Source organism: Callionymus lyra, chromosome 11 (genome assembly GCF_982586985.1).
Source record: "Callionymus lyra chromosome 11, fCalLyr1.hap1.1, whole genome shotgun sequence".
NCBI lineage: Eukaryota > Metazoa > Chordata > Actinopteri > Syngnathiformes > Callionymidae > Callionymus > Callionymus lyra.
This window is the reverse complement of record NC_141828.1, coordinates 2,837,501-2,862,500: the sequence shown is the minus strand read 5'-3', so window position 1 is coordinate 2,862,500 and position 25,000 is coordinate 2,837,501. Positions and strand designations below refer to the sequence as shown.

Sequence of the window (25,000 nt, the reverse complement as noted above, 5' to 3'; positions counted from 1 at the left end):
GTTGTGACACATGCTTATGTTTGTGTTTTTGTTGTGACTCATGTTCGTGTTCATGTTCATGTTTGTGTTTGTGTTTATGTTGTGACTCATGTTTATGTTTGTGTTCATGTTTGTGTTTGTGTTGTGACTCATGTTTATGTTTGTGTTCATGTTTGTGTTTGTGTTTATGTTTGTGTTTATGTTGTGACTCATGTTTGTGTTTGTGTTCATGTTCGTGTTTGTGTTGCAACTCATGTTCGTGTTCATGTTTATGTTTGTGTTTGTGTTGCAACTCATGTTCATGTTTGTGTGGCGACTCATGTTGGTGTTCATGTTTGTGTTTATGTTTGTGTTTATGTTTGTGTTTGTGTGGCGACTCATGTTGGTGTTCATGTTTGTGTTTATGTTTGTGTTTGTGTGGCGACTCATGTTCGTGTTCATGTTTGTGTTTATGTTTGTGTTTGTGTGGCGACTCATGTTGGTGTTCATGTTTGTGTTTGTGTGGCGACTCATGTTCGTGTTTATGTTTGTGTTTGTGTGGCGACTCATGTTGGTGTTCATGTTTGTGTTTATGTTTGCGTTTGTGTGGCGACTCATGTTCGTGTTCATGTTTGTGTTTATGTTTGTGTTTGTGTGGCGACTCACTGCTGCTTCTCTTCTGCCCGAGAGTGTCGTCCAGAGAGTTGGATCCTGAGCCGACGGACGAGTTGTCTTGACTGTCAGGAAAGAAACCGTCGCCGAACTCTGAGCGCGACGGCGTGAGAGTCAGAGAACGCATTCGCTCGCGACTCTTGGGTTTGATGAGCTTCTTCATCTTCAGCGCGATCCAGTTTCCACGCCTGCGAGAATCAAGATTTACAGTCGTTTACATTGAAGTAAATCATTATAATTATAATAAATCAGTGAGTTAACTACGAGTTCATGTGAGTTAGCTATGAGTTAACTACGAGTTCATATGAGTTAACTATGAGTTAACTATGAGTTCATGTGAGTTAACTATGAGTTAACTACGAGTTCATGTGAGTTAACTATGAGTTAACTATGAGTTCATGTGAGTTAACTATGAGTTAACTATGAGTTCATGTGAGTTAACTATGAGTTAACTACGAGTTCATGTGAGTTAACTATGAGTTAACTATGAGTTCATGTGAGTTAACTATGAGTTAACTATGAGTTCATGTGAGTTAACTATGAGTTAACTATGAGTTCATGTGAGTTAACTATGAGTTAACTATGAGTTCATGTGAGTTAACTATGAGTTAACTATGAGTTCATGTGAGTTAACTATGAGTTAACTATGAGTTCATGTGAGTTAACTATGAGTTAACTATGAGTTCATGTGAGTTAACTATGAGTTAACTATGAGTTCATGTGAGTTAACTATGAGTTAACTACGAGTTCATGTGAGTTAACTATGAGTTAACTACGAGTTCATGTGAGTTAACTATGAGTTAACTATGAGTTCATGTGAGTTAACTACGAGTTAACTACGAGTTCATGTGAGTTAACTATGAGTTAACTACGAGTTCATGTGAGTTAACTATGAGTTAACTATGAGTTCATGTGAGTTAACTATGAGTTCATGTGAGTTAACTATGAGTTAACTATGAGTTCATATGAGTTAACTATGAGTGCATATGAGTTAACTATGAGTTAACTATGAGTTCATGTGAGTTAACTATGAGTTAACTATGAGTTAACTATGAGTTCATGTGAGTTAACTATGAGTTCATATGAGTTAACTATGAGTTCATGTGAGTTAACTATGAGTTAACTATGAGTTAAAATGATTTGATTCAGAAAATGTTTTTTCAAATGATTGAAATTATTAAACTACGTCCTTCAAAGTTGTTCAAACGGTTTAATCAAACTATTTTCTTGAAACTAATCTTTCAATACAAAGATTATTGAATATAATTATTTCAAACATTATTCAATAGTTGAAAAAAAAACATTTATTTCAAAATAAAATATCTTTGAAATGTTAAATTCAAGTTTTTATTAATCTGAAGATAAACTTTCTCAGGTTTAAGTAACAAAAGATGAAACTTGCCTGCGAGGCGGCGACGGGTCGTAGAACTTGTACTGATCCATGATCTTCTCCTCCAGCTTCTCCTTCTGCCTCCTGAGCTCGTTGAGTTTGTCTCTGAGGACGAAGAAGATGAGTTGGTGTTTGTGTTTGTATTTGTAGAAGATGAGTTGGTGTTTGTGTTTGTGTTTATGTTTGTATTTTTAGAAGATGAGTTGGTGTTCATGTTTGTGTTTATGTTTATAGAAGAAGATGAGTTGGTGTTTGTGTTTGTGTTTATGTTTGTAGAAGAAGATGAGTTGGTGTTTGTGTTTATGTTTGTATTTGTAGAAGAAGATGAGTTGGTGTTTGTGTTTATGTTTGTATTTGTAGAAGATGAGTTGGTGTTCATGTTTGTCTTTATGTTTGTAGAAGAAGATGAGTTGGTGTTTGTGTTTATGTTTGTATTTGTAGAAGATGAGTTGGTGTTCATGTTTGTGTTTATGTTTGTATTTGTAGAAGAAGATGAGTTGGTGTTAATGTTCATGTTTGTGTTTATGTTTGTATTTGTAGAAGAAGATAAGTTGGTGTTCATGTTTGTGTTTATGTTTGTATTTGTAGAAGAAGATGAGTTGGTGTTCATGTTTGTGTTTATGTTTGTATTTGTAGAAGATGAGTTGGTGTTTGTGTTTATGTTTGTATTTGTAGAAGAAGATGAGTTGCTGTTTTTGTTTGTGTTTATGTTTGTATTTGTAGAAGAAGATGAGTTGGTGTTCATGTTTGTGTTTATGTTTGTATTTGTAGAAGAAGATGAGTTGCTGTTCATGTTTGTGTTTGTGTTTGTTTGTATTTGTAGAAGAAGATGAGTTGGTGTTCATGTTTGTGTTTATGTTTGTATTTGTAGAAGAAGATGAGTTGGTGTTCATGTTTGTGTTTATGTTTGTGTTTGTAGAAGAAGATGAGTTCATGTTCATGTTTGTGTTTATGTTTGTATTTGTAGAAGATGAGTTGGTGTTTGTGTTTGTGTTTGTATTTGTAGAAGAAGATGAGTTCATGTTCATGTTTTTGTTTGTGTTTGTGTTTATGTTTGTATTTGTAGAAGAAGATGAGTTGGTGTTCATGTTTGTGTTTATGTTTGTATTTGTAGAAGAAGATGAGTTGGTGTTCATGTTTGTGTTTATGTTTGTATTTGTAGAAGAAGATGAGTTGGTGTTTGTGTTTGTGTTTATGTTTGTGTTTGTAGAAGAAGATGAGTTGCTGTTCATGTTTGTGTTTATGTTTGTATTTGTAGAAGAAGATGAGTTGGTGTTCATGTTTGTGTTTATGTTTGTATTTGTAGAAGAAGATGAGTTGGTGTTCATGTTTGTGTTTGTGTTTGTATTTGTAGAAGAAGATGAGTTGGTGTTCATGTTTGTGTTTGTGTTTGTATTTGTAGAAGAAGATGAGTTGCTGTTCATGTTTGTGTTTGTGTTTGTTTGTATTTGTAGAAGAAGATGAGTTGGTGTTCATGTTTGTGTTTATGTTTGTATTTGTAGAAGAAGATGAGTTGCTGTTCATGTTTGTGTTTGTGTTTGTTTGTATTTGTAGAAGAAGATGAGTTGGTGTTCATGTTTGTGTTTATGTTTGTATTTGTAGAAGAAGATGAGTTGGTGTTCATGTTTGTGTTTATGTTTGTATTTGTAGAAGAAGATGAGTTGGTGTTCATGTTTGTGTTTATGTTTGTATTTGTAGAAGAAGATGAGTTGGTGTTCATGTTTGTGTTTATGTTTGTATTTGTAGAAGAAGATGAGTTGGTGTTTGTGTTTGTGTTTATGTTTGTGTTTGTAGAAGAAGATGAGTTGGTGTTTGTGTTCATGTTCATGTTTGTGTTTATGTTTGTGTTTGTAGAAGAAGATGAGTTCATGTTCATGTTTGTGTTTATGTTTGTGTTTGTAGAAGAAGATGAGTTCATGTTCATGTTTGTGTTTATGTTTGTGTTTGTAGAAGAAGATGAGTTGGTGTTCATGTTTGTGTTTATGTTTGTGTTTGTAGAAGAAGATGAGTTGGAGCTGCAGCAGCGACGGCGTCGAGGCTCCTACATGTACTGTCTCTGCTCCACGTGGAACAGATCTTTGCTCTCCATGGTCTGCTCCAGCAGCGTCCGGTTCTGCAGCATGAGGGTCTGGATCTGGTCCAGCAGGTGCCGGTTCTCCTCCTCCAGGTTCCCCTTCAGTTGGCTCAGCAGCTGCGACGAGACGTTAGCATCATGCTTGTGATTGACAGCCGGACGAGGCTCCGCCCTCACCTCGCACTGGTTGGTCAGTTTGGTGGAGGTGATGTCCAGCTGCTGGTACTGCTCCTTCAGTCTGGAGAAGTCCGCCTCCAGCTTGGTCTGATCCAGCTTGGCCGCGTTCAGCTGGGTCTTGACGGTCTTGTGGTCCGACTGCAGGTTCTCGTTGTCCTTCATCAGCTGACGATACGTTGAGTTCAGTCTGTGTTGAGAAGAACATGTTCAGAAAGTTTGTTCTTCAGAATATCTTTGACAAACCAGGAAACTGAAGAAAGAAAAGATATATTTTGCTAAAAAGACACTCGACATCCAAACTGTTGTAACTCTTGGATTGAAGCGTAAACATGAAGAATTGATCAGAAATAAATAAACTACGTCTATATATATATTCCTCGTGTTATTACGATGTTTAATTGTGAGTTTGGGGGCAGAAGTGAAAGTATCTTGATGTTCTATTCTATGTAAATCTTTGTCTTCTATCTATGTCTGTCTATCTATGTTCTTTATCTTTAGACTTAGATTGTGTTATCTTATTCTTATTCTCTAAACTCTCTTTATTTTCTTTTGCTCTCATTTATTTATTTTCTTTTACTCTCGTTTATTTTCTTTTACTCTCATTTATTTATTTTTATTTATTTTATTTTACTCTCGTTTATTTTCTTTTACTCTTGTTTATTTTTTTTTACTCTCATTTATTTTCTTTTACTCTCTTTTATTTTCTTTTACTCTCGTTTATTATTATTATTTTTTTTCTTTTACTCTCGTTTATTTTCTTTTACTCTTAGTATCTATGTCTGTCTATCTATGTTCTTTATCTTTAGACTTAGATTGTGTTATCTTATTCTTATTCTCTAAACTCTCTTTATTTTCTTTTGCTCTCATTTATTTATTTTCTTTTACTCTCGTTTATTTTCTTTTACTCTCATTTATTTTTATTTATTTTCTTTTACTCTCATTTATTTATTTTTATTTATTTTCTTTTACTCTCGTTTATTTTCTTTTACTCTCATTTATTTATTTTTATTTATTTTCTTTTACTCTCGTTTATTTATTTTTATTTATTTTCTTTTACTCTCATTTATTTATTTTTATTTATTTTCTTTTACTCTCATTTATTTATTTTTATTTATTTTCTTTTACTCTCGTTTATTTTCTTTTACTCTTGTTTATTTTTTTTTACTCATTTATTTTCTTTTACTCATTTATTTTCTTTTACTCTCATTTATTTTCTTTTACTCTCATTTATTTATTTTCTTTTACTCTTGTTTATTTTTTTTTACTCTCATTTATTTTCTTTTACTCTTGTTTATTTTCTTTTACTCTCATTTATTTTCTTTTACTCTCATTTATTTTCTTTTACTCTCATTTATTTTCTTTTACTCTCATTTATTTTCTTTTACTCTCGTTTATTTTTTTTTACTCTCATTTATTTTCTTTTACTCTTGTTTATTTTCTTTTACTCTCATTTATTTTCTTTTACTCTCATTTATTTTCTTTTACTCTCATTTATTTTCTTTTACTCTCGTTTATTTTTTTTTACTCTCATTTATTTTCTTTTACTCTTGTTTATTTTCTTTTACTCTCATTTATTTTCTTTTACTCTCATTTATTTTCTTTTACTCTCGTTTATTTTTTTTTACTCTCATTTATTTTCTTTTACTCATTTTGTATCCGTGTGATGTGACTGAAGATCTTGAAGGACCACAGGAACCCTGAGAGTACGTTGTTCGTCTGACATGTTATTTCATCCGAGGCACAGGAATCGTGACGACCTGTCGTTCTCCTCCTTCAGATGCTTGCACTGGTCGGCTGTGTTTCGGTGACTCTGGTTTTCTGAAGCCATCTTTTCCTGCTGCTCCTTCAGGTTCTTCTCCAGCTCCTCCAGGTCGCTCTTCTTCTGCAGCAGCTGTTTGTACCTGCAGGCATCGGACGGCGTGAAGCTACGACCACGAGCTCCAAGGACCTTCTCTCACCTGTCCTCCAGGTCCCGGTGCTGCTGCTCCAGGCTCTTGTGCGAGCTCTTCAGGCCTCCATGCTTCCCGATCAGAGCCTCGTACTCCACGGCCTGCCGCTCGTGAAGCGCCGCCAGCTTCTCGTGGTCCCGGAGCAGCATCTCGTACGTGGACCTGACCTCCTCCTTCTCCCTGAGGGCCCCGTCCCTCTCGCCCTCCACGTTGCTCTGCTGGCTCTGGACCTGAGCGTTCTGGGCCATGAGGGCGGCGCTCTTGGAGCTGAGGGTGCAGTTCTCCACCTGTGAGGAGTCTCAGGTGAGCCGAGGTCTGACATGATCACTGGAGACATGGAGACATAAGTCCTGCACAAACAACCCGCTTACAACTCATCACAGAGTAAATCCTGGAGAAGATAAGCCCAGTTTGAGCGTCAGCCAAACATCTAAATCCACAGCAGCACCAGAGCAGGTCAGTGAGGCAGCAGCAGATAAACACCATAATACTAACGTTCATCCTGATCCGGCTTGTATTTCCATTTATACGACCGTCAACACGCAGAAAATTAAGCAGTACAATCAAATATATCAAGATGGTTTTTGAACATATTGTTAGCAGTTCTTGAAATAATGACTTAACTGATAATCTTTCATATTCATATTAAATAATGATTGCATTAAAATCTTTTCACTGCAACAACACAAATTCTTCAGCACACGTCATGCTGAGAGAAACACAACAATCTGTAGATGGTGCAGCGAGTCGAGGACCAGGACAGACATCTGCGTAAGTCGACTGAAGAACAGATTCTCTCTAGAAGATCAAACTGCGGTAACTTTCCACGACCGGCACGAGACACGTCCATCTTAGAAGTCGTGTGTTGAGAGTATCTGACCAATCATACACGCACAGCTGACCAGAGGCGTTTACCTGAACATTCATACTAAAGATCTGCCATTTTGTTAGATATTTGTGTTCTGGCATCGAAGACGTTTCTGCGATAGATTTCTGCTTCGCCGACGCCCATGAATCCTGTTTGTCTCTGACTTTTGCATATTCTTCACCAGCACGTATGGATCCGGTCGGTTCATCGAACAAAACCCTAACACTGTAACACATCCTTTGTGTCATGAATCTCCTCATCGATTCTTTAAGTGCATCAGAGAGCGGAACATAAATCCCTCTCACTCCCAGAGTGTCGAGAAATCTCATGAAACACTGACGACAGGATCATCAGCTAATGGTCGGAACACAAATGTACTTTAGATCTGACATCACCTGAAGCTTGGCGTTCTGAGTCTGCAGCGTGGTGTTGTTCTCCTGCAGCGAGGCCGTCTGTCTCTGCACCGCCACGATCTGAGCCTGAAGGTTGCAACTCTGCGTCTCCAGTTGCTTCAGTTGACTCCGCAGCGCCGCCTTCTCCGCCTGCAGCGTGGCATTCTGGGAGAGTGGCGAGACGCGAGTCAGCGAGAGAATGAACGCCGAGCGTCGACGCGAACCGCCTTACGTTCCTCTCCACTTCGATGAGCCGATCTTTGACCTTCAGCAGCTCCCTCGTGGCCTCGTGGCTCTCCTTCTCCCACTTGCTGACCGAGCCAGAGTCCTCCAGGCCTCTAGGGGGCGAACTCTGGACCATCCGCTCCTCCTCCTCCCTCTGGCGCAGCGCCTCGTAGTTCTTCTTCACCTGTGTTTGTGATGAATCATGACAACATACTCAGAGCTCGTGTCTGCAGACCCACGGCCGCCTGCCGCCTCATCGATACAGGAAGCATCATAACAATAATAATAAGAACAATAATAATAATGGGTCCTCAGAGCGTCTGAGAGCTTCAGGGAGCGAGATGGAAGTTTGCTCTCCTGTCCATCAGAAGCTCTTAAATGCAGACGACGCATGTTTTTAAACTTTGATGCAGAAATAAACACAAACATACATGTGCGAACGTTCTTTAGCTGTTGATGGGTCTGTGTTAGAAGGTTCTCATCATACCTTTCTGGGCAGTTTTAGTGTATCTGTCAATCAAATGAGGTCTGAATCGGCAGATCTGATGTGTGGAGTCCCTCAAGGTTCTGTTCTGGGTCCTTTATTGTTTTTGCTGTACTTGATTACCCTCGGTAAAATCACTCAGAGATTTCCTGATGTTTCTTATCACATGTTTGCTGATGACATCCAGCTCTACTGCTCTGTTGATCCAACTGAGCCCCAGAGGCTGAACTTAGTCAATTGTTGCTAGAAATCAAACAATGAGTGAAAACACTTTACAGCTAAATGTGGACAAAACTGAAACTCTGGTGATTGTTGATGATAAGGTTCCAGGGTTGAGTCAGTACTTGGGTGACTTAGGTCAGTCTGTCAAACTGAGCCTGAGAAACCTGGGTGTTGTATTTGATAAAGACATGTCTCTTGTTCAACACTGAAGAAAACTGACCAGAAACTGTTTCCTTCAACTGAGAAAAATCTCTAAACTTAGGAAAATGTTGTCGGAACATGATCTGGATCTTATAATCCATGCGTTTGTTTCTTCTCGTCTGGACTATTGTAACAGTTTGTTTTCATGTCTTAACAAGAAGGATGTGTTTCGCCTGCAGTTCATACTAAACTCTCGGCCAGAATTCTGAGCCGCTCTAGTAGAAGAACTCACATTTCTCCTTCAAACTCTTCACTGGCTGCCAGTTTCTTTCAGGATCATTTTAAAATTCTGGTTCTTACTTTCACATCTATTCATGGTCAGACCTTCCATCAGTGATCTGATCCAGACTTACACCCCAGCTTGGGCTCTGAGGTCTGTGGATCAGAATCTACTGATGGTTCCTGAACTTCCGGACCAGAGGAGAGAAATCCTTCCAGACTGTTGCTCCTAAGCTTTGGAACCATCTCTGTGTTTGATGATCTACTGACTCCTTCAAGAAACATCTGTGTTTGATGATCTACTGACTCCTTCAAGAAACATCTGTGTTTGATGATCTACTGACTCCTTCAAGAAACATGTGTGTTTGATGATCTACTGACTCCTTCAAGAAACATCTGTGTTTGATGATCTACTGACTCCTTCAAGAAACATGTGTGTTTGATGATCTACTGACTCCTTCAAGAAACATCTGTGTTTGATGATCTACTGACTCCTTCAAGAAACATCTGTGTTTGATGATCTACTGACTCCTTCAAGAAACATCTGTGTTTGATGATCTACTGACTCCTTCAAGAAACATCTGTGTTTGATGATCTACTGACTCCTTCAAGAAACATCAGTGTTTGATGATCTACTGACTCCTTCAAGAAACATCTGTGTTTGATGATCTACTGACTCCTTCAAGAAACATCTGTGTTTGATGATCTACTGACTCCTTCAAGAAACATATGTGTTTGATGATCTACTGACTCCTTCAAGAAACATGTGTGTTTGATGATCTACTGACTCCTTCAAGAAACATGTCTGTGTTTGATGATCTACTGACTCCTTCAAGAAACATCTGTGTTTGATGATCTACTGACTCCTTCAAGAAACATGTGTGTTTGATGATCTACTGACTCCTTCAAGAAACATCTGTGTTTGATGATCTACTGACTCCTTCAAGAAACATCTGTGTTTGATGATCTACTGACTCCTTCAAGAAACATCTGTGTTTGATGATCTACTGACTCCTTCAAGAAACATCTGTGTTTGATGATCTACTGACTCCTTCAAGATACATCTGTGTTTGATGATCTACTGACTCCTTCAAGAAACATCTGTGTTTGATGATCTACTGACTCCTTCAAGAAACATCTGTGTTTGATGATCTACTGACTCCTTCAAGAAACATCTGTGTTTGATGATCTACTGACTCCTTCAAGAAACATGTGTGTTTGATGATCTACTGACTCCTTCAAGAAACATCTGTGTTTGATGATCTACTGACTCCTTTAAGAAACATCTTAAGACCATTTTATTTGTTCAGGCTTTTCCTTGATTTTCTGGAACTCCTGTGTTGTTCTCAGTTTTATCTTGATCTTTAAAGTTTATACTTTATTGAATATTGTTTTGATTGTTTAAGCGTTTTGTGACCCTGGTCTATAAAAGCGCTATACAAATAAAATTACTTACTTACTTACTTCTCTCATCTGTCGAGTACTGTGGCTCAGACGTTCAAAACTCATTTACAAATTCTGAAACCATATTAACATTTCCAGAAACCAAGTTTAGTCTTTGTCATAGTTTGAGATTTGTATTAAAATTATGATATTTACAAGTTTCAGTTTTGTTTATTTGTTTTATCTCTTGGTTTTATTTTCTTAAACATCTGTTCAAAAGCTTTATCTTCGATGCGTTGGTAGTAAAAAAAAAAAAAGTATTTCATTACAAATTTACTATAATAACCAAAATAGTTATCGCTGTACTCAAAAATATGTAAAAAAAATAAAAAATAAAATAAGTTTGTTATGTTTTTTATCCTCAGAACCTGAAGGTAAACATGGATTGTTTACCTTCAAGAGCAGATGCTAAAGTTTTTTTACTCAAAAGATATTATAATAATAATAATATGTTATTAGATATTAAATCATATTAAAAAATATTAAAATATATTATCAGTCGTTACAAACGTTGATTCCATGAGATTAAAGTCTGAAGACGTTAACATGAGAAAATCTACCGTTTTCAGCTCCTGTCGCAGCTGCTGGTTGAGGTTGGACGACTCCTGCAGTCTGGCCTCCAGGGCGGCGATCTTCTCCTCCTTGATCTCCAGCGAGGACTTCAGCGTGGACTCTAGTTTGGTCTCCAGGAGCTTGAACCTGATCAGAAGATCCAGAGTTGGTTCTGTTGTTCTCTCAGGTACTTCAAGCCAGTGGGAGGTAGAACCTGTCGTCAGATCCCTCGTCTTGAAGAAGCCTCTCCTTGTTCAGTCCGATCTTCTCCAGCTCGTGGGTCAACTTCTCCAGGTCGTTGTTCATCTGCTGAGTGCGCAACTTCTCGCTCACCAGTTCCTGGACGAACGAGATCAAGGTTCATTTACTCAAAAACTCATTGAGACTTTTCTTCTTGATGGACGACGTTACCTCTCTGAGGGTGTTCAGGGTCTTCTTGTCGATGGAGGTTTGTTTGAGCTGCTCCTTGTTCTCTCTCTCCAGGTCTTTGACTCTGGTGCACGAGTCCCTGAAGAAGATCATCTCCTTGCCCATGGTCCGGTTCTCCTTCTCCAAGGACGAGATCCTCTGGTTGTTGTCGTCCAGTTTGGAGTCTCGGATCTCGGCCTGTTGTCTCAAACGCTTGTTCTCCTTCTCCAGCATCTTCTTGTCCTTCTCCAGCTGTGAGCTCTCTTGCTCCAGAGCCTTGTTCTGGAGAGGTCACAGGTCATGGAAGATAAACGTTTACGTTCATGTCGGACTGATGGTGAGGAACCTCTCACCTCCTGCTCCAGCTGTTCCAGACGTTTGCTGGAGATCTTCAGCTCCTCCAGGTTTCTCTGTAGGGTTTGATTCTCAGACTCCACCTCCTGAAGCTCCACTTCCAACTGCTGGATCTTCTTGCTGCTGTTCTCCAGAGCCTTCTGCAGACGCTGGTTCTCCGTGTCCAGACCCTGGTAGCTCACCTGGTGTTGATGGTTGTAGTTTTGTTAGTTTTATAATTCAATACAATCTAAATACAGTATTTTTTCACTCAAGCCTCACTTCTAATCTTTCCGTCTTCTTGGTTGACGCCTTGAGAAGCTCCAGACTCCTCTTCATCTGACTCCTCTCGCTCTCCAGCTCCCGGTTCTCGGCCTCCAGCTGAGCAGCTTTGGCTCCTGCCGACCTCAGACTCTCGGCCGAGCGTCGCAGCTCCAGGTTCTCCTGCTCCAGCTGAGAGTTCTCCTTCTCCAGGGCCTCCAGCTGGAAGGCCATGTTCTTCAGCGTGTCCAGCTTCTTCTTCAGACGCCGGCCCTCGGCCTCCAGCTCAGAGTTCTCCTTCTCCAGAGACGACACCTGGAGACACAGCAGGGTTCACGGTTTCGTCTTTGCGACCTTGGATCCGGCAGAAGAAGGAGCAGGACACACTTTGTCGCAGGTGATTCCCAAAGTGGCCACTTTCTTCTGCAGACTCTCTCTCTCTCTCTCCAGCTTCTGCAGCTGCAGCTCCAGCTCTTCTGCTCGCTCGCCCTTTTCCTTCATCACCTCCAGGTCTTTGCCTGTGAAGGACACACGAGTCAAGATCTTTCAGCTCACAAACGAGTCCAGAGACACATGTCGATGAACGCGAGGAAACAGGAGCTACTTTGAAAGATGAGAGACTTGAGATGAAAGTCATTAAACAGATAAATCAGCCGAGAATTGAACCGGACACTTCACTCTTAAATGACTTTTACACCATTTACGTAAATAATCTACAATTCATTTCTTTAAATTTATTTTTTGTCATTTTGATTATCTGTATAAAAAAAAGGCAGGAAACAGACGTGAATATAATGACTTAATAATTAATAATAACAAGTGTATAAGATCATTTTTCTTTAAAAAAAAAGCTCAAATACTAAACAAGTTTTTAAAAGTTAAGGTTAGTTTCATTAAAACTGAAAAATGAAACCAACAACCATGAAGTCCATGAAACTTATTTAAGGGAGAAAAAAATATCATAATAAAAATGTTAAGTACATTATACTGGAGTATTATGAAGAACTTTAATGAAGCAGTTTATAGAAAAGAACATTCATTCATTCATATGATGGTGGATTTGAACCATCAACCCTCAAGTTATCGAATCATCAAAGTCACCAGATGATCAAAGAAGATTCTCCTTAAAACAAATCATTAAATAACAACAAAATCAAAACATTAGTGACAAACAACTTGTTTAACATGGAAGCGAAATAATTGATGCTAGAACAGAATCAAAGGAATCATCTTGAGGTGAAATAAAAGATATTTATTAAACGTCTTCATCATCAGACTTCAACACTCACGCAGCTGTTTGCGCTCAAACTCCATCTTGTTGAGTTTGGCGGTGGCTTCGCAGACGGACTCGTGCAGGACCCGGTTCTCCTTCTCCACGTCCTTGACTCGAGCCTCGGCGCCGACCTGGCAGCGCTGACGCAGAGACGACACCGTCTGAGCGAGATGTTGGTTCTCCTGCTCCAGACCCTTCAGCTGCACAGAGAGATGTTTGACTGCTGGCTCACTCACAGCAGGTGTGCGAGTAATTGAGTGTACAAGTGTTCAAGTGTACAAGTGTTCAAGCATACAAGTGTTCAAGTATACAAGTGTACAAGTGTTCAAGTATACAAGTGTACAAGTGTACAAGTATACAAGTGTACAAGTGTACAAGTGTACAAGTGTTTGAGTATACAAGTGTACAAGTGTTTGAGTATACAAGTGTACAAGTGTTTGAGTATACAAGTGTTCAAGTATACAAGTGTTCAAGTATACAAGTGTTCAAGTATACAAGTGTACAAGTATACAAGTGTTTGAGTATCAGGTGTACAAGTATAGAAGTGTACAAGTATACAAGTGTTTGAGTATACAAGTGTACAAGTATACAAGTGTACAAGTGTTCAAGTATACAAGTGTTCAAGTATACAAGTGTACAAGTATACAAGTGTACAAGTGTTTGAGTATACAAGTGTACAAGTGTACAAGTGTACAAGTATACAAGTGTACAAGTGTACAAGTGTTTGAGTATACAAGTGTACAAGTGTTCAAGTGTACAAGTATACAAGTGTTTGAGTATACAAGTGTACGAGTATACAAGTGTACAAGTATACAAGTGTACAAGTATACAAGTGTACAAGTGTACAAGTGTTTGAGTATACAAGTGTACAAGTATACAAGTGTTTGAGTATACAAGTGTACAAGTGTACAAGTATAAAAGTGTTCAAGTGAGAAGTAGCGAGTATACAAGTATACTTGTATACAAGTGTTTGAGTATACAAGTGTTCAAGTAGTTGAGTAGTCAAGTAGCGAGTATACAAGTATAAAAGTATACTTGTATACAAGTATACTTGTATTCAAGTGTTCAAGTAGTCGAGTAGCGAGTATACAAGTATACAAATATTCAAGAAGTCGAGTAGCGAGTATACAAGTATAAAAGTATACTTGTATTCAAGTGTTCAAGTAGTCGAGTAGCGAGTATACAAGTATATGAGTATTCAAGTAGTCGAGTTGTCAAGTAGTCGAGTAGCAAGTATACAAGTGTTGGGGTATTCAAGTGTTCAAGTAGTCGAGTAGCGAGTATACTTGTATACAAGTATACAAGTGTTCAAGTAGTCGAGTAATTGTATATACAAGTGTTTGAGTATTCAAGTGTTCAAGTAGTCGAGTAATTGTATATACAAGTGTTTGAGTATTCAAGTGTTCAAGTAGTTGAGTAGCGAGTATACAAGTATACAAGTATTCAAGTATTCAAGTAGCCGAGTAGCGAGTATACAAGTATAAAAGTATAAAAGTATACTGGAAGTATACAAGTGTTCAAGTAGTCGAGTAATCGCGTATACAATTGTTTTGAGTGTTCAAGTATTTGAGTATACAAGTGGTAAAGTATTGCAGTACAATGAAGAACAAGAACACACGTGTCGCTCTGAGTTCTCCTGCAGCGTCTCCAGCGTCTTCTCCAGCAGAGCTTTCTCCTTCATCAGGTCAGTGTTCAGAGCTTCTGCACTGAGGAGAGCATCTCTGTCGGCCGACAGCTCGCTTTCCAGCTGCTCCACCTGCACACCAGGCATGCAGCTTTAGATTCACTGATGAAGACGTTACTTTACACACAGGAGGTGAAACAACATGATTTTCTAGATCTTATCTCTCACTGATGTGTTCAATGTTATCACGAACATACGTGTGATTTAGTTCAAACTAAAGTTGTAAAGAAACTATTTTACAATCTTTCCTTTAATTCTCAGCAACAACTTTTAGGATTAATTCGATTGAACCTCAAATAACTTGAATCATTTCTGAAGAAAACTCTTGACGAGCAAACGTTCCAGAAGCTCGTGTTAAACTGAAGAAACACTGAAGTCTCTGAGCGACAGTCAGTCGACAAGATCCAGGAAGACATGTTGGAATTTACTGCCTTTCTTTCTTCCTCGTCTCCTCCCTCTGTCTTCTCTTTATGGTCACCAGAGGAAGAGTGAGACGGACAGAGTGAAAGAGTGACAGAGTTAGAGAATGAGAGAGTAAAAGAGTTAGAGAATAATATAATGACAGAGTGAGAGTGACAGAGTAAAAGAGTGAGAGAGTAAAAGAGTGAAAGAGTGAGAGAATGATATAATGACAGAGTGAGTGTTAAAGAGTAAAAGAGTGAGAGTAAAAGAGTGAGAGAATGAGAGGATGAGAGAGTAAAAGAGTGAGAGAATGATATAATGACAGAGTGAGAGTGAAAGACTAAAAGGGTGAGAGAGTGATATAATGACAGAGTAAAAGAGTGAGAGAATGACAGAGTAAAATAGTGACAGAGTGAGAGAATGATAAAATGACAGAGTGAGAGAATGAGAGGATGAGAGAGTAAAAGAGTGAAAGGGTGAGAGAGTAAAAGAGTGAAAGAGTGAGAGAATGACAGAGTAAAAGAGTGAGAGAATGATATAATGACAGAGTGAGAGTGAAAGAGTAAAAGGGTGAGAGAGTGATATAATGACAGAGTAAAAGAGTGAGAGAGTAAAAGAGGGAGAGCGTGAGAGAGTGATATAATGACAGAGTGAGAGAGTGAGAGAATGAGAGAGTAAAAGAGTGAGAGAATGAGAGAGTAAAAGAGTGAGAGAGTAAAAGAGGGAGAGCGTGAGAGAGTGAGAGAATGAGAGAGTAAAAGAGTGAGAGAATGAGAGAGTAAAAGAGGGAGAGCGTGAGAGAATGAGAGAGTAAAAGAGGGAGAGCGTGAGAGAATGAGAGAGTAAAAGAGTGAGAGAATGAGAGAGTAAAAGAGTGAGAGAATGAGAGAGTAAAAGAGTGAGAGAGTAAAAGAGGGAGAGCGTGAGAGAATGAGAGAGTAAAAGAGTGAGAGAATGAGAGAGTAAAAGAGTGAGAGAGTGAAAGAGTAAAAGAGTGAGAGAGTGATATAATGACAGAGTGAGAGAGTGATATAATGACAGAGTAAAAGAGTGAGAGAGTAAAAGAGGTAGAGAGTGAGAGAGTGAAAGAGTAAAAGAGTGAGAGAGTGATATAATGACAGAGTAAAAGAGTGAGAGAGTAAAAGAGGTAGAGAGTGAGAGAGTGAAAGAGTAAAAGAGTGAGAGAGTGATATAATGACAGAGTAAAAGAGTGAGAGAGTGAAAGAGTAAAAGAGTGAGAGAGTGATATAATGACAGAGTGAGAGAGTGATATAATGACAGAGTAAAAAAGTGAGAGAGTGAGAGAGTGACACAGACGTGTAAAGTGCATCAGGTCTCAGGTTAAACCTACTCTTCTGCTGAGCTTCTGACTCTCCAGGTGAACTCGGCTCATCTTCTCCACTGACTCGTCTCCTCTCAGGTCCTCCAGCGTCTTCAGCAGCGTCTGGTTCTCCTTCTCCAGCTTCAGCAGGCGACTGGAGGTCAGGTCGTTGACCTCGTCGCCCAGAGACTTCTGAGGAGCTGAACAGAGTTTGAGTGACAGGTGGTCTTCAGCCTGTGGACGACTGAGGACTCGAGCCTCAGATGACCTTCAGAACGTTCAGGTCATGGATGAAGGACAACGAACCATAGATTCATCAAACATTTACATGTGGTTTTACTACAGTGTTTGACAAGCATTGAGTTCGTTTTATTATATCATTTATACAACTATGTTCATTATTAAGTATTTAAATGAGTTCAATCATTTTATATTTAATTGTACTTTTTTTTAAACTTGAATAAAAAAAATTGAATAATTGAATAATAAATTCTTTTTTTAAATATAAAAATTGTACATTTTTTAATTCATACTTTTTTTAATTCAACGCAATTGTTTTGAATTCAAAGACGATCATGTGATCAATTTTTTCTGATTTGACAACAAAAAACTACCTTTGATTTTATAAATGATTGAAATAAATGATTATTTAGAAAAATGTGAAGAAACAATATTATTATTAAAAACAATTGAAATTAAATAATTTAACATAAACATTATATTTTCCTACTTAAATCATTCTGTGTCTCAAAAGATGATTATTGATAAAAGTAAGATTGAAGTCCTTAAATAAATACTTTATACTTTATATATTAATCGTAGGAAGATATATTTGAGATGAATATAAATAAACATGTTAATATTCTATTAAAGTGTGAACATGAAGGACCTTCATTGATCTCCGGGGGTTTGGAAAGTTGCTCCAGCTCCCAGCCGAGGTGCAGAGACTCGTCCATGCTCTGCTTCTGAGCCATCTCCAGCACCAGGTTCTCCTCCAGCAGCTCCTCCAGACGCTTGCGCTCCAGGTCTCGCTCCTGTGGAGACACGCGTGAGGAACCTTCTCCGTGACCTTCAGCACCGGTGGACAATCACCGTCTCAAGGTCGTGGAGTTTGGACTTCATCTGGAGATTCTCCTTCTCCAGCAGGTGCAGTTTGTCCGAGCGAGACCTGGTGGAGTCCAGCTGCTCCTCCAGCATGCTCTTGGTCTCCAGCAGGACCTGGTTGTCCTCCTTCAGCTCCTGGATCCAGAAGACCAGGAACGGTTGAGATGAAACAAGAGAAACATTTGTCGAATCATCTCAACAGAGGATTCTTAGAACCAACTATAACCAGAAGTTTGATTGAAACTCTCAATTGTCTGTCGGTGTGCATCTTTCCAGGGTGTCCCCGCCTCTCACCCGGGGTAGCTGGGATAGAATCCAACCCCCATATACAACAATCAAATGAATGAATAATTCAAATTAAATAAATTAACTAAATATATCATTAAAGGCACAGAAATACATTGACAGTAAAGACAAATCATATTATTCTATTATTATAAAGAGGAACTTTATTTGAGAGTCCGTGTGGACCTGAAGGGAGGAGCCCGGAGTACCCGGAGCAGAGCAGTCGTACCTCCACTCTGGCCTTGTAGAAGTCGATGTCATGAAGTCTCTCCCGGTAGCGGCTCAGCTCGCTCTCCAGCTTGTCCACGCGACTGGACTTCTCTCTCAGAGCGTCCAGTTCGTCGCGATACGTCCGAGCAGAGCGAGCGTCGGACAGAAGCTGGAAGCTCTGGAGACACGTGATCAGGAGATATTGATTATTCAAATATGAATCAATCAATTATTGAACAATAACCTTTTAAATCAATGTTTCATGATAATCAATCATTCTTATCAATAATCAACGTTTCATTAAAATCAATCATTCTAATCAATAATCAACGTTTCATTAAAATCAATCATTCTTATCAATAATCAATCATTCTTATCAATAATCAATCATTCTTATCAATAATCAACGTTTCATTAAAATCAATCATTCTTATCAATAATCAATCATTCTTATCAATAATCAATGTTTCATTAAAATCAATCATTCTTATCAATAATCAATGTTTCATTAAAATCAATCATTCTTATCAATAATCAATCATTCTTATCAATAATCAATGTTTCATTAAAATCAATCATTCTTATCAATAATCAATCATTCTTATCAATAATCAATGTTTCATTAAAATCAATCATTCTTATCAATAATCAATGTTTCATGATAATCAATCATTCTTATCAATATATATATCAATCATTCTTTGTTAAAATGTTCAACAGTCTTGACTCGGATACACAACAATAAATAATGACGACAAGTTGCTTCTATAACAGACGCACAAGATGTCGACTCAACAACCTTCAGTTGAAACCATCAAACATCATGACAGCTGTCAGTGTGTGTAAGAGTGTGTGTGTGCATGTGTGTGTACAAGTCTGTGTGTCATCGAGTGTGTGTGTCATTGAGTGTGTGTGTGTACGAGTGTGTGTGTGTACGAGTGTGTGTACGAGTGTGAGTGTGTGTGTGTGTGTACGAGTGTGTGTGTCATCGAGTTTGTGTGTCGAGTGTGTGTGTCATCGAGTGTGTGTGTGTACGAGTGTGTGTGTGCATGTGTGTGTGTCATCGAGTGTGTGTGTCATCGAGTGTGTGTGTGTACGAGTGTGTGTGTGCATGTGTGTGTGTCATCGAGTGTGTGTGTCATCGAGTGTGTGTGTGTACGAGTGTGTGTACGAGTGTGTGTACGAGTGTGTGTGTGTGTGTGTGTGAGTGTGTGTGTGTGTCATCGAGTGAGTGTGTCATCGAGTGTGTGTGTGTGTGTGTGTGTGTGTGTGTGTGTGTGTGTGTGTGTGTGTGTGTGTGTGTGTGTGTGTGTGTGTGTGTGTGTGTGTGTGTGTGTATGAGTGTGTGTTTGTTTACCTCCTGCTGCAGCTTCTTCAGCTCTGACTCCATGTTCTCCAGCTCCTGCCTGGTGTCCAGCAGCTGCTCGCTCTTCTCCTCGCTGCAGATCAAACATCCATTGATCGCATGAACATCAACGATCGATCGATCAATGATGGACAGAAATAACATTTATAAAACATTAACCAACACAAATATAAAGTAAATACTTTCACATAAACGTCGAGAATAAAGTCAATATTGCTGAAGCTTCGTGATGTTTCCTCAGGTTTCATGTCAGACTCGACTGTCATTGGTTGACATTTGAAAACGGAGCCAAAAGCTTTTTATGATTTTATGATCTTCTAGTCGTTCATCTGAGGTCACGCGTGTCCAGTCGACCCGCGGGACGTGTTTCACAAACTTTCAAGCAGAGAAACGGAAAAATAAAATAAATTAACTCACTTTGTCCTAAAATGTTTGTCCAAACGATAAAAGAACATCAAAGGATCATCAACATGATAATTGTTTATTTCACTTCCTGTCATGTGACTCGATCGTTAAAGTGTTTCGTTTGAAGTCGTAGATCATTTTTCTGACGAGAAACACTCGCAGCTTCAGGCATTAAATGTAAAAAACAAACAGATGAACAAGTTTTGACTTGAACTGCATCAATGTAAACATTTAAGAGAGAGAAAGATGTCATCTACGTCCAAAGATCATGTATGTGTGTCATGTGATCATGTGTGTGTGTCATGTGATCATGTAAGTGTGTCATGTGATCATGTAAGTGTGTCATGTGATCATGTATGGGTGTCATGTGATCATGTGTGTGTGTCATGTGATCATGTATGTGTGTCATGTGATCATGTATGTGTGTCATGTGATCATGTGTGTGTGTCATGTGATCATGTATGGGTGTCATGTGATCATGTGTGTGTGTCATGTGATCATGTAAGTGTGTCATGTGATCATGTGTGTGTGTCATGTGATCATGTAAGTGTGTCATGTGATCATGTATGTGTGTCATGTGATCATGTGTGTGTGTCATGTGATCATGTAAGTGTGTCATGTGATCATGTATGGGTGTCATGTGATCATGTGTGTGTGTCATGTGATCATGTATGTGTGTCATGTGATCATGTATGGGTGTCATGTGATCATGTATGTGTGTCATGTGATCATGTATGTGTGTCATGTGATCATGTATGTGTGTCATGTGATCATTTATGTGTGTCATGTGATCATTTATGTGTGTCATGTGATCATGTATGGGTGTCATGTGATCATGTATGGGTGTCATGTGATCATGTATGTGTGTCATGTGATCATGTATGGGTGTCATGTGATCATGTATGTGTGTCATGTGATCATGTATGTGTGTCATGTGATCATGTATGGGTGTCATGTGATCATGTATGGGTGTCATGTGATCATGTATGGGTGTCATGAGATCATGTATGGGTGTCATGAGATCATGTATGTGTGTCATGTGATCATGTATGTGTGTCATGTGATCATGTATGGGTGTCATGAGATCATGTATGTGTGTCATGTGATCATGTATGGGTGTCATGAGATCATGTATGGGTGTCATGAGATCATGTACGTGTGTCATGTGATCATTTATGTGTGTCATGTGATCATGTATGTGTGTCATGTGATCATGTATGTGCGTCATGTGATCATGTATGGGTGTCATGTGATCATGTATGGGTGTCATGTGATCATGTATGTGTGTCATGTGATCATGTATGTGCGTCATGTGATCATGTATGGGTGTCATGTGATCATGTATGGGTGTCATGTGATCATGTATGTGTGTCATGTGATCATGTATGTGTGTCATGTGATCATGTATGTGCGTCATGTGATCATGTATGTGTGTCATGTGATCATGTATGGGTGTCATGTGATCATGTATGTGTGTCATGTGATCATGTATGTGTGTCATGTGATCATGTATGGGTGTCATGTGATCATGTATGTGTGTCATGTGATCATGTATGTGTGTCATGTGATCATGTATGGGTGTCATGTGATCATGTATGTGTGTCATGTGATCATGTATGTGTGTCATGTGATCATGTATGGGTGTCATGAGATCATGTATGTGTGTCATGTGATCATGTATGGGTGTCATGAGATCATGTATGGGTGTCATGAGATCATGTACGTGTGTCATGTGATCATTTATGTGTGTCATGTGATCATGTATGTGTGTCATGTGATCATGTATGTGCGTCATGTGATCATGTATGGGTGTCATGTGATCATGTATGGGTGTCATGTGATCATGTATGTGTGTCATGTGATCATGTATGTGCGTCATGTGATCATGTATGGGTGTCATGTGATCATGTATGGGTGTCATGTGATCATGTATGTGTGTCATGTGATCATGTATGTGTGTCATGTGATCATGTATGTGCGTCATGTGATCATGTATGTGTGTCATGTGATCATGTATGGGTGTCATGTGATCATGTATGTGTGTCATGTGATCATGTATGTGTGTCATGTGATCATGTATGGGTGTCATGTGATCATGTATGTGTGTCATGTGATCATGTATGTGTGTCATGTGATCATGTATGGGTGTCATGTGATCATGTATGTGTGTCATGTGATCATGTATGGGTGTCATGTGATCATGTATGGGTGTCATGTGATCATGTATGTGTGTCATGTGATCATGTATGGGTGTCATGTGATCATGTATGGGTGTCATGTGATCACTATATTTCTAAATTCCTGACGACCTAATTTGTTTAAAACTTTGTCTCTGAAGATCTTCACTAAAAGCTTCAGGAAAAGGTCGTCAGGACGTGTTTCTCTTCAAACCATCTGAACCAGGAAGTGATTCTTTCAGTCGCACACATGTGTTTTTGTAATGAAGCTCCTGCTTCTCCTGCTGCGTCGTCACGACTCATGAAACACATGTCGCTCTGATGCGACACATTCTGTCCTTGATGAGGACGCAGCTGTTGTTGCCTCGGTCAGCGTTTGTTACACACTTGTGCGACGCTATTGTTGGTCACACACTTGTGCGACACTATCGTTGGTCACACACTTGTGCGACACTATCGTTGGTCACACACTTGTGCGACACTATCGTTGGTCACACACTTGTGCGACACTATCGTTGGTCACACACTTGTGCGACACTATCGTTGGTCACACACTTGTGCGACACTATCGTTGGTCACACACTTGTGCGACACTATCGTTGGTCACACACTTGTGCGACACTATTGTTGGTCACACTTGTGCGACACTATCGTTGGTCACACTTGTGCGACACTATCGTTGGTCACACACTTGTGCGACGCTATCGTTGGTCACACACTTGTGCGACACTATCGTTGGTCACACACAAGTGTGCGACCAACAATTGTGTAGTAACTATTGTTGTAATAAAACAGTAAAGAGTTTCTCGTGTCAAATGTGTTGAAGGTCATCGAAATCTTCTTCATGTTGTGGTTCAAGGTTCAGAGACGTGAAGATCTTTTGTGTTTTGTTCGTGTTGTTCTTCAGACTTTTTGTTCTGGTCGCCATGGTAACGCGTCAACAACAATAATGTGGGTCGAGAAGAAGTTTGTTGCGAAGAAACTGAGCTCCAGAGAGAAAAAAACGCTTCGAGCTCATCGACGACTCATGACTCGCATCAACTTTGACCTACATCTGAGTTCACTGAGGAGTTCATCACAAGATTAGATGCTTTTAACACGACTGTTCAAAAATGATGTTATCTTTACAGGAAGTGAATAATCACTGATCCTTTGAACTGGTGATGAAATCATGATTAATCCCAGAAGTTTGGAACACGATTAGAATTTGACTGATTAAAAAAACACTATTTTTGTTGATTTTTTCTTGTTAGTTTTTAACAGTTATTTCTATTGTTTTCATGTTTTCTTCTGTGAGCAGTTTTTTACATTTTCAACATTTAGATGAAACGTGAAAAACTCATTTATTGATTCAAACTCATGAGTCGGTTCATCAATGACTCGTGGCTCCAGAAACATCAGAGGAAACTAAAGTCTTGTTCAAATCAAAGCGTTGGACTCCATGTGTGCGACACGTTGTCACCACACACACACACACACACACACACACACACACACACACACACACACACACACACACACACACTCACTCATTCACACACTCTCACACTCACTCTCACACACACTCTCACACACTCACTCATTCACACACACTCACTCACTCACACACACTCTCACACACTCACTCACTCACTCACACACACTCACTCATTCACAAACACTCACACACACACTCTCACACACTCACTCATTCACACACTCTCACACACACACACACACACTCACAGTTCCTGCCGCAGGCGTCTGATGCGGGCCTTGGCGTCGGCCAGCTCCACCGACAGGTGCTGCCGACTCTCCGTCCTCCTCATGCTGGGCGAGCCGCTGGGAGACTGGACTGGACCCGAGGACAGCGGAGAAAACTGGACACAGTCTCGCTCCTGAGTCAGTTCCACGATGGTCTGAGGAAACATCACAACATCACAGAAGGTTCAACGTGTTTCTGACGAGAGACGACGATAAATAATGATTTTATTATTATTGTTCTTCTTCAATCATGGAAGAAACTCTTGAAGCAACACATGATTGACATGAACCGTCTTTTCTTCTGTCGATACACACGTGTGTGTGTGTGTGTGTGTGTGTGTGTGTGTGTGTGTGTGTGTGTGTGTGTGTGTGTGTGTGTGAGAGAGTGTGTGAGAGTGTGTGTTAGTTTAGAAACATCATTATTATCATTATCAGTGTTATTGAGCTCAGTCTAGATTCAAACACTAAACTCATCCAGAATCTATTTTCTCTTCAAGTGAACAAACTCTTGAGCTCGTTTAGAAACAGGAAACGAGGATTTAATGAGGATTTAATGAGGATTTAATGAGGAGCCTCCGGTCGAGCCTCGGACACGAACAAACTGATCTTATCTTCTCGTTTGTAAACGTGATCCAAACACTTCCTGGTGCAGCAGACGTTCCTGAGACTCTGAGGTCAGAACCGAACACTGGGAGCAGATCACTGGTCTCTCCTGCGACTCTCTCACCTCCAGGTGTGTGTCTCGCTCGTCCACCAGCTGCTTCAGGTGAAAGGCCAGGTTCCTGGAGAGCGTGTCCAGGTCTTCAGGAGGATCCTCGCCGCTCTCCAGCCACTGCAGGTCCACCACGTTCTCCTGGTTGTGGGTCACCTGAGGTCACAGAACAGCGTCAACACGAGTCCTGCAGGACCGACTCCAGGATCAGAACCTCTTGGATGTGAGACGCGATGGCAGCTTTGGTGTCGAAGTCTAGAGTCTGGATCCTCTCGATGTAGTCCTCCTTCTGCTCGCACTGTGATCATCAAAATGTTGTTTAATTCACGACCATCTTTCAAATCAAAGTAATGACGCTGAAGGATCTAAACATTGAGGAGTGAAGCGAGATGAAGATGTTTCACCTGAACTGCACATCCCAGCAGCAGCAGCAGCAACTGCTTCATCTCCTCCACGCCTTGTTCTGAAACATTTGTTCATGAGGAGAAAA

General features: G+C 39.6%; 1 protein-coding gene across 8 annotated transcripts in view; it reads right to left on the bottom strand.

Moving 5' to 3' along the window:
- The window catches only part of ccdc88ab (coiled-coil and HOOK domain protein 88ab), an 85,997-nt gene that overhangs the window by 12,414 nt on the left and 48,583 nt on the right, over positions 1 to 25,000 (bottom strand). For all 8 annotated transcript variants that reach the window (XR_015713020.1, XM_087803034.1, XM_087803038.1 and 5 more), the window contains exons 5-29: positions 24,915 to 24,973; positions 24,725 to 24,808; positions 24,526 to 24,666; positions 23,781 to 23,953; positions 19,465 to 19,546; positions 18,127 to 18,285; positions 17,601 to 17,747; positions 17,398 to 17,542; positions 16,539 to 16,708; positions 14,720 to 14,857; positions 13,118 to 13,301; positions 12,216 to 12,346; positions 11,850 to 12,143; positions 11,588 to 11,770; positions 11,238 to 11,516; positions 11,041 to 11,165; positions 10,835 to 10,973; positions 7,713 to 7,889; positions 7,484 to 7,645; positions 6,230 to 6,507; positions 6,029 to 6,172; positions 4,272 to 4,458; positions 4,066 to 4,211; positions 2,033 to 2,125; positions 625 to 818 (exon numbers count right to left, since the gene is read on the bottom strand). Coding sequence is in view for 7 of the 8 variants with exons in the window: in XM_087803034.1 (XP_087659160.1) it covers positions 625 to 818; positions 2,033 to 2,125; positions 4,066 to 4,211; positions 4,272 to 4,458; positions 6,029 to 6,172; positions 6,230 to 6,507; positions 7,484 to 7,645; positions 7,713 to 7,889; positions 10,835 to 10,973; positions 11,041 to 11,165; positions 11,238 to 11,516; positions 11,588 to 11,770; positions 11,850 to 12,143; positions 12,216 to 12,346; positions 13,118 to 13,301; positions 14,720 to 14,857; positions 16,539 to 16,708; positions 17,398 to 17,542; positions 17,601 to 17,747; positions 18,127 to 18,285; positions 19,465 to 19,546; positions 23,781 to 23,953; positions 24,526 to 24,666; positions 24,725 to 24,808; positions 24,915 to 24,973 (4,014 nt within the window). In the remaining variant the exon portion in view is untranslated. The remainder of the gene's footprint in view (positions 1 to 624; positions 819 to 2,032; positions 2,126 to 4,065; positions 4,212 to 4,271; positions 4,459 to 6,028; positions 6,173 to 6,229; positions 6,508 to 7,483; positions 7,646 to 7,712; positions 7,890 to 10,834; positions 10,974 to 11,040; positions 11,166 to 11,237; positions 11,517 to 11,587; positions 11,771 to 11,849; positions 12,144 to 12,215; positions 12,347 to 13,117; positions 13,302 to 14,719; positions 14,858 to 16,538; positions 16,709 to 17,397; positions 17,543 to 17,600; positions 17,748 to 18,126; positions 18,286 to 19,464; positions 19,547 to 23,780; positions 23,954 to 24,525; positions 24,667 to 24,724; positions 24,809 to 24,914; positions 24,974 to 25,000) is intronic.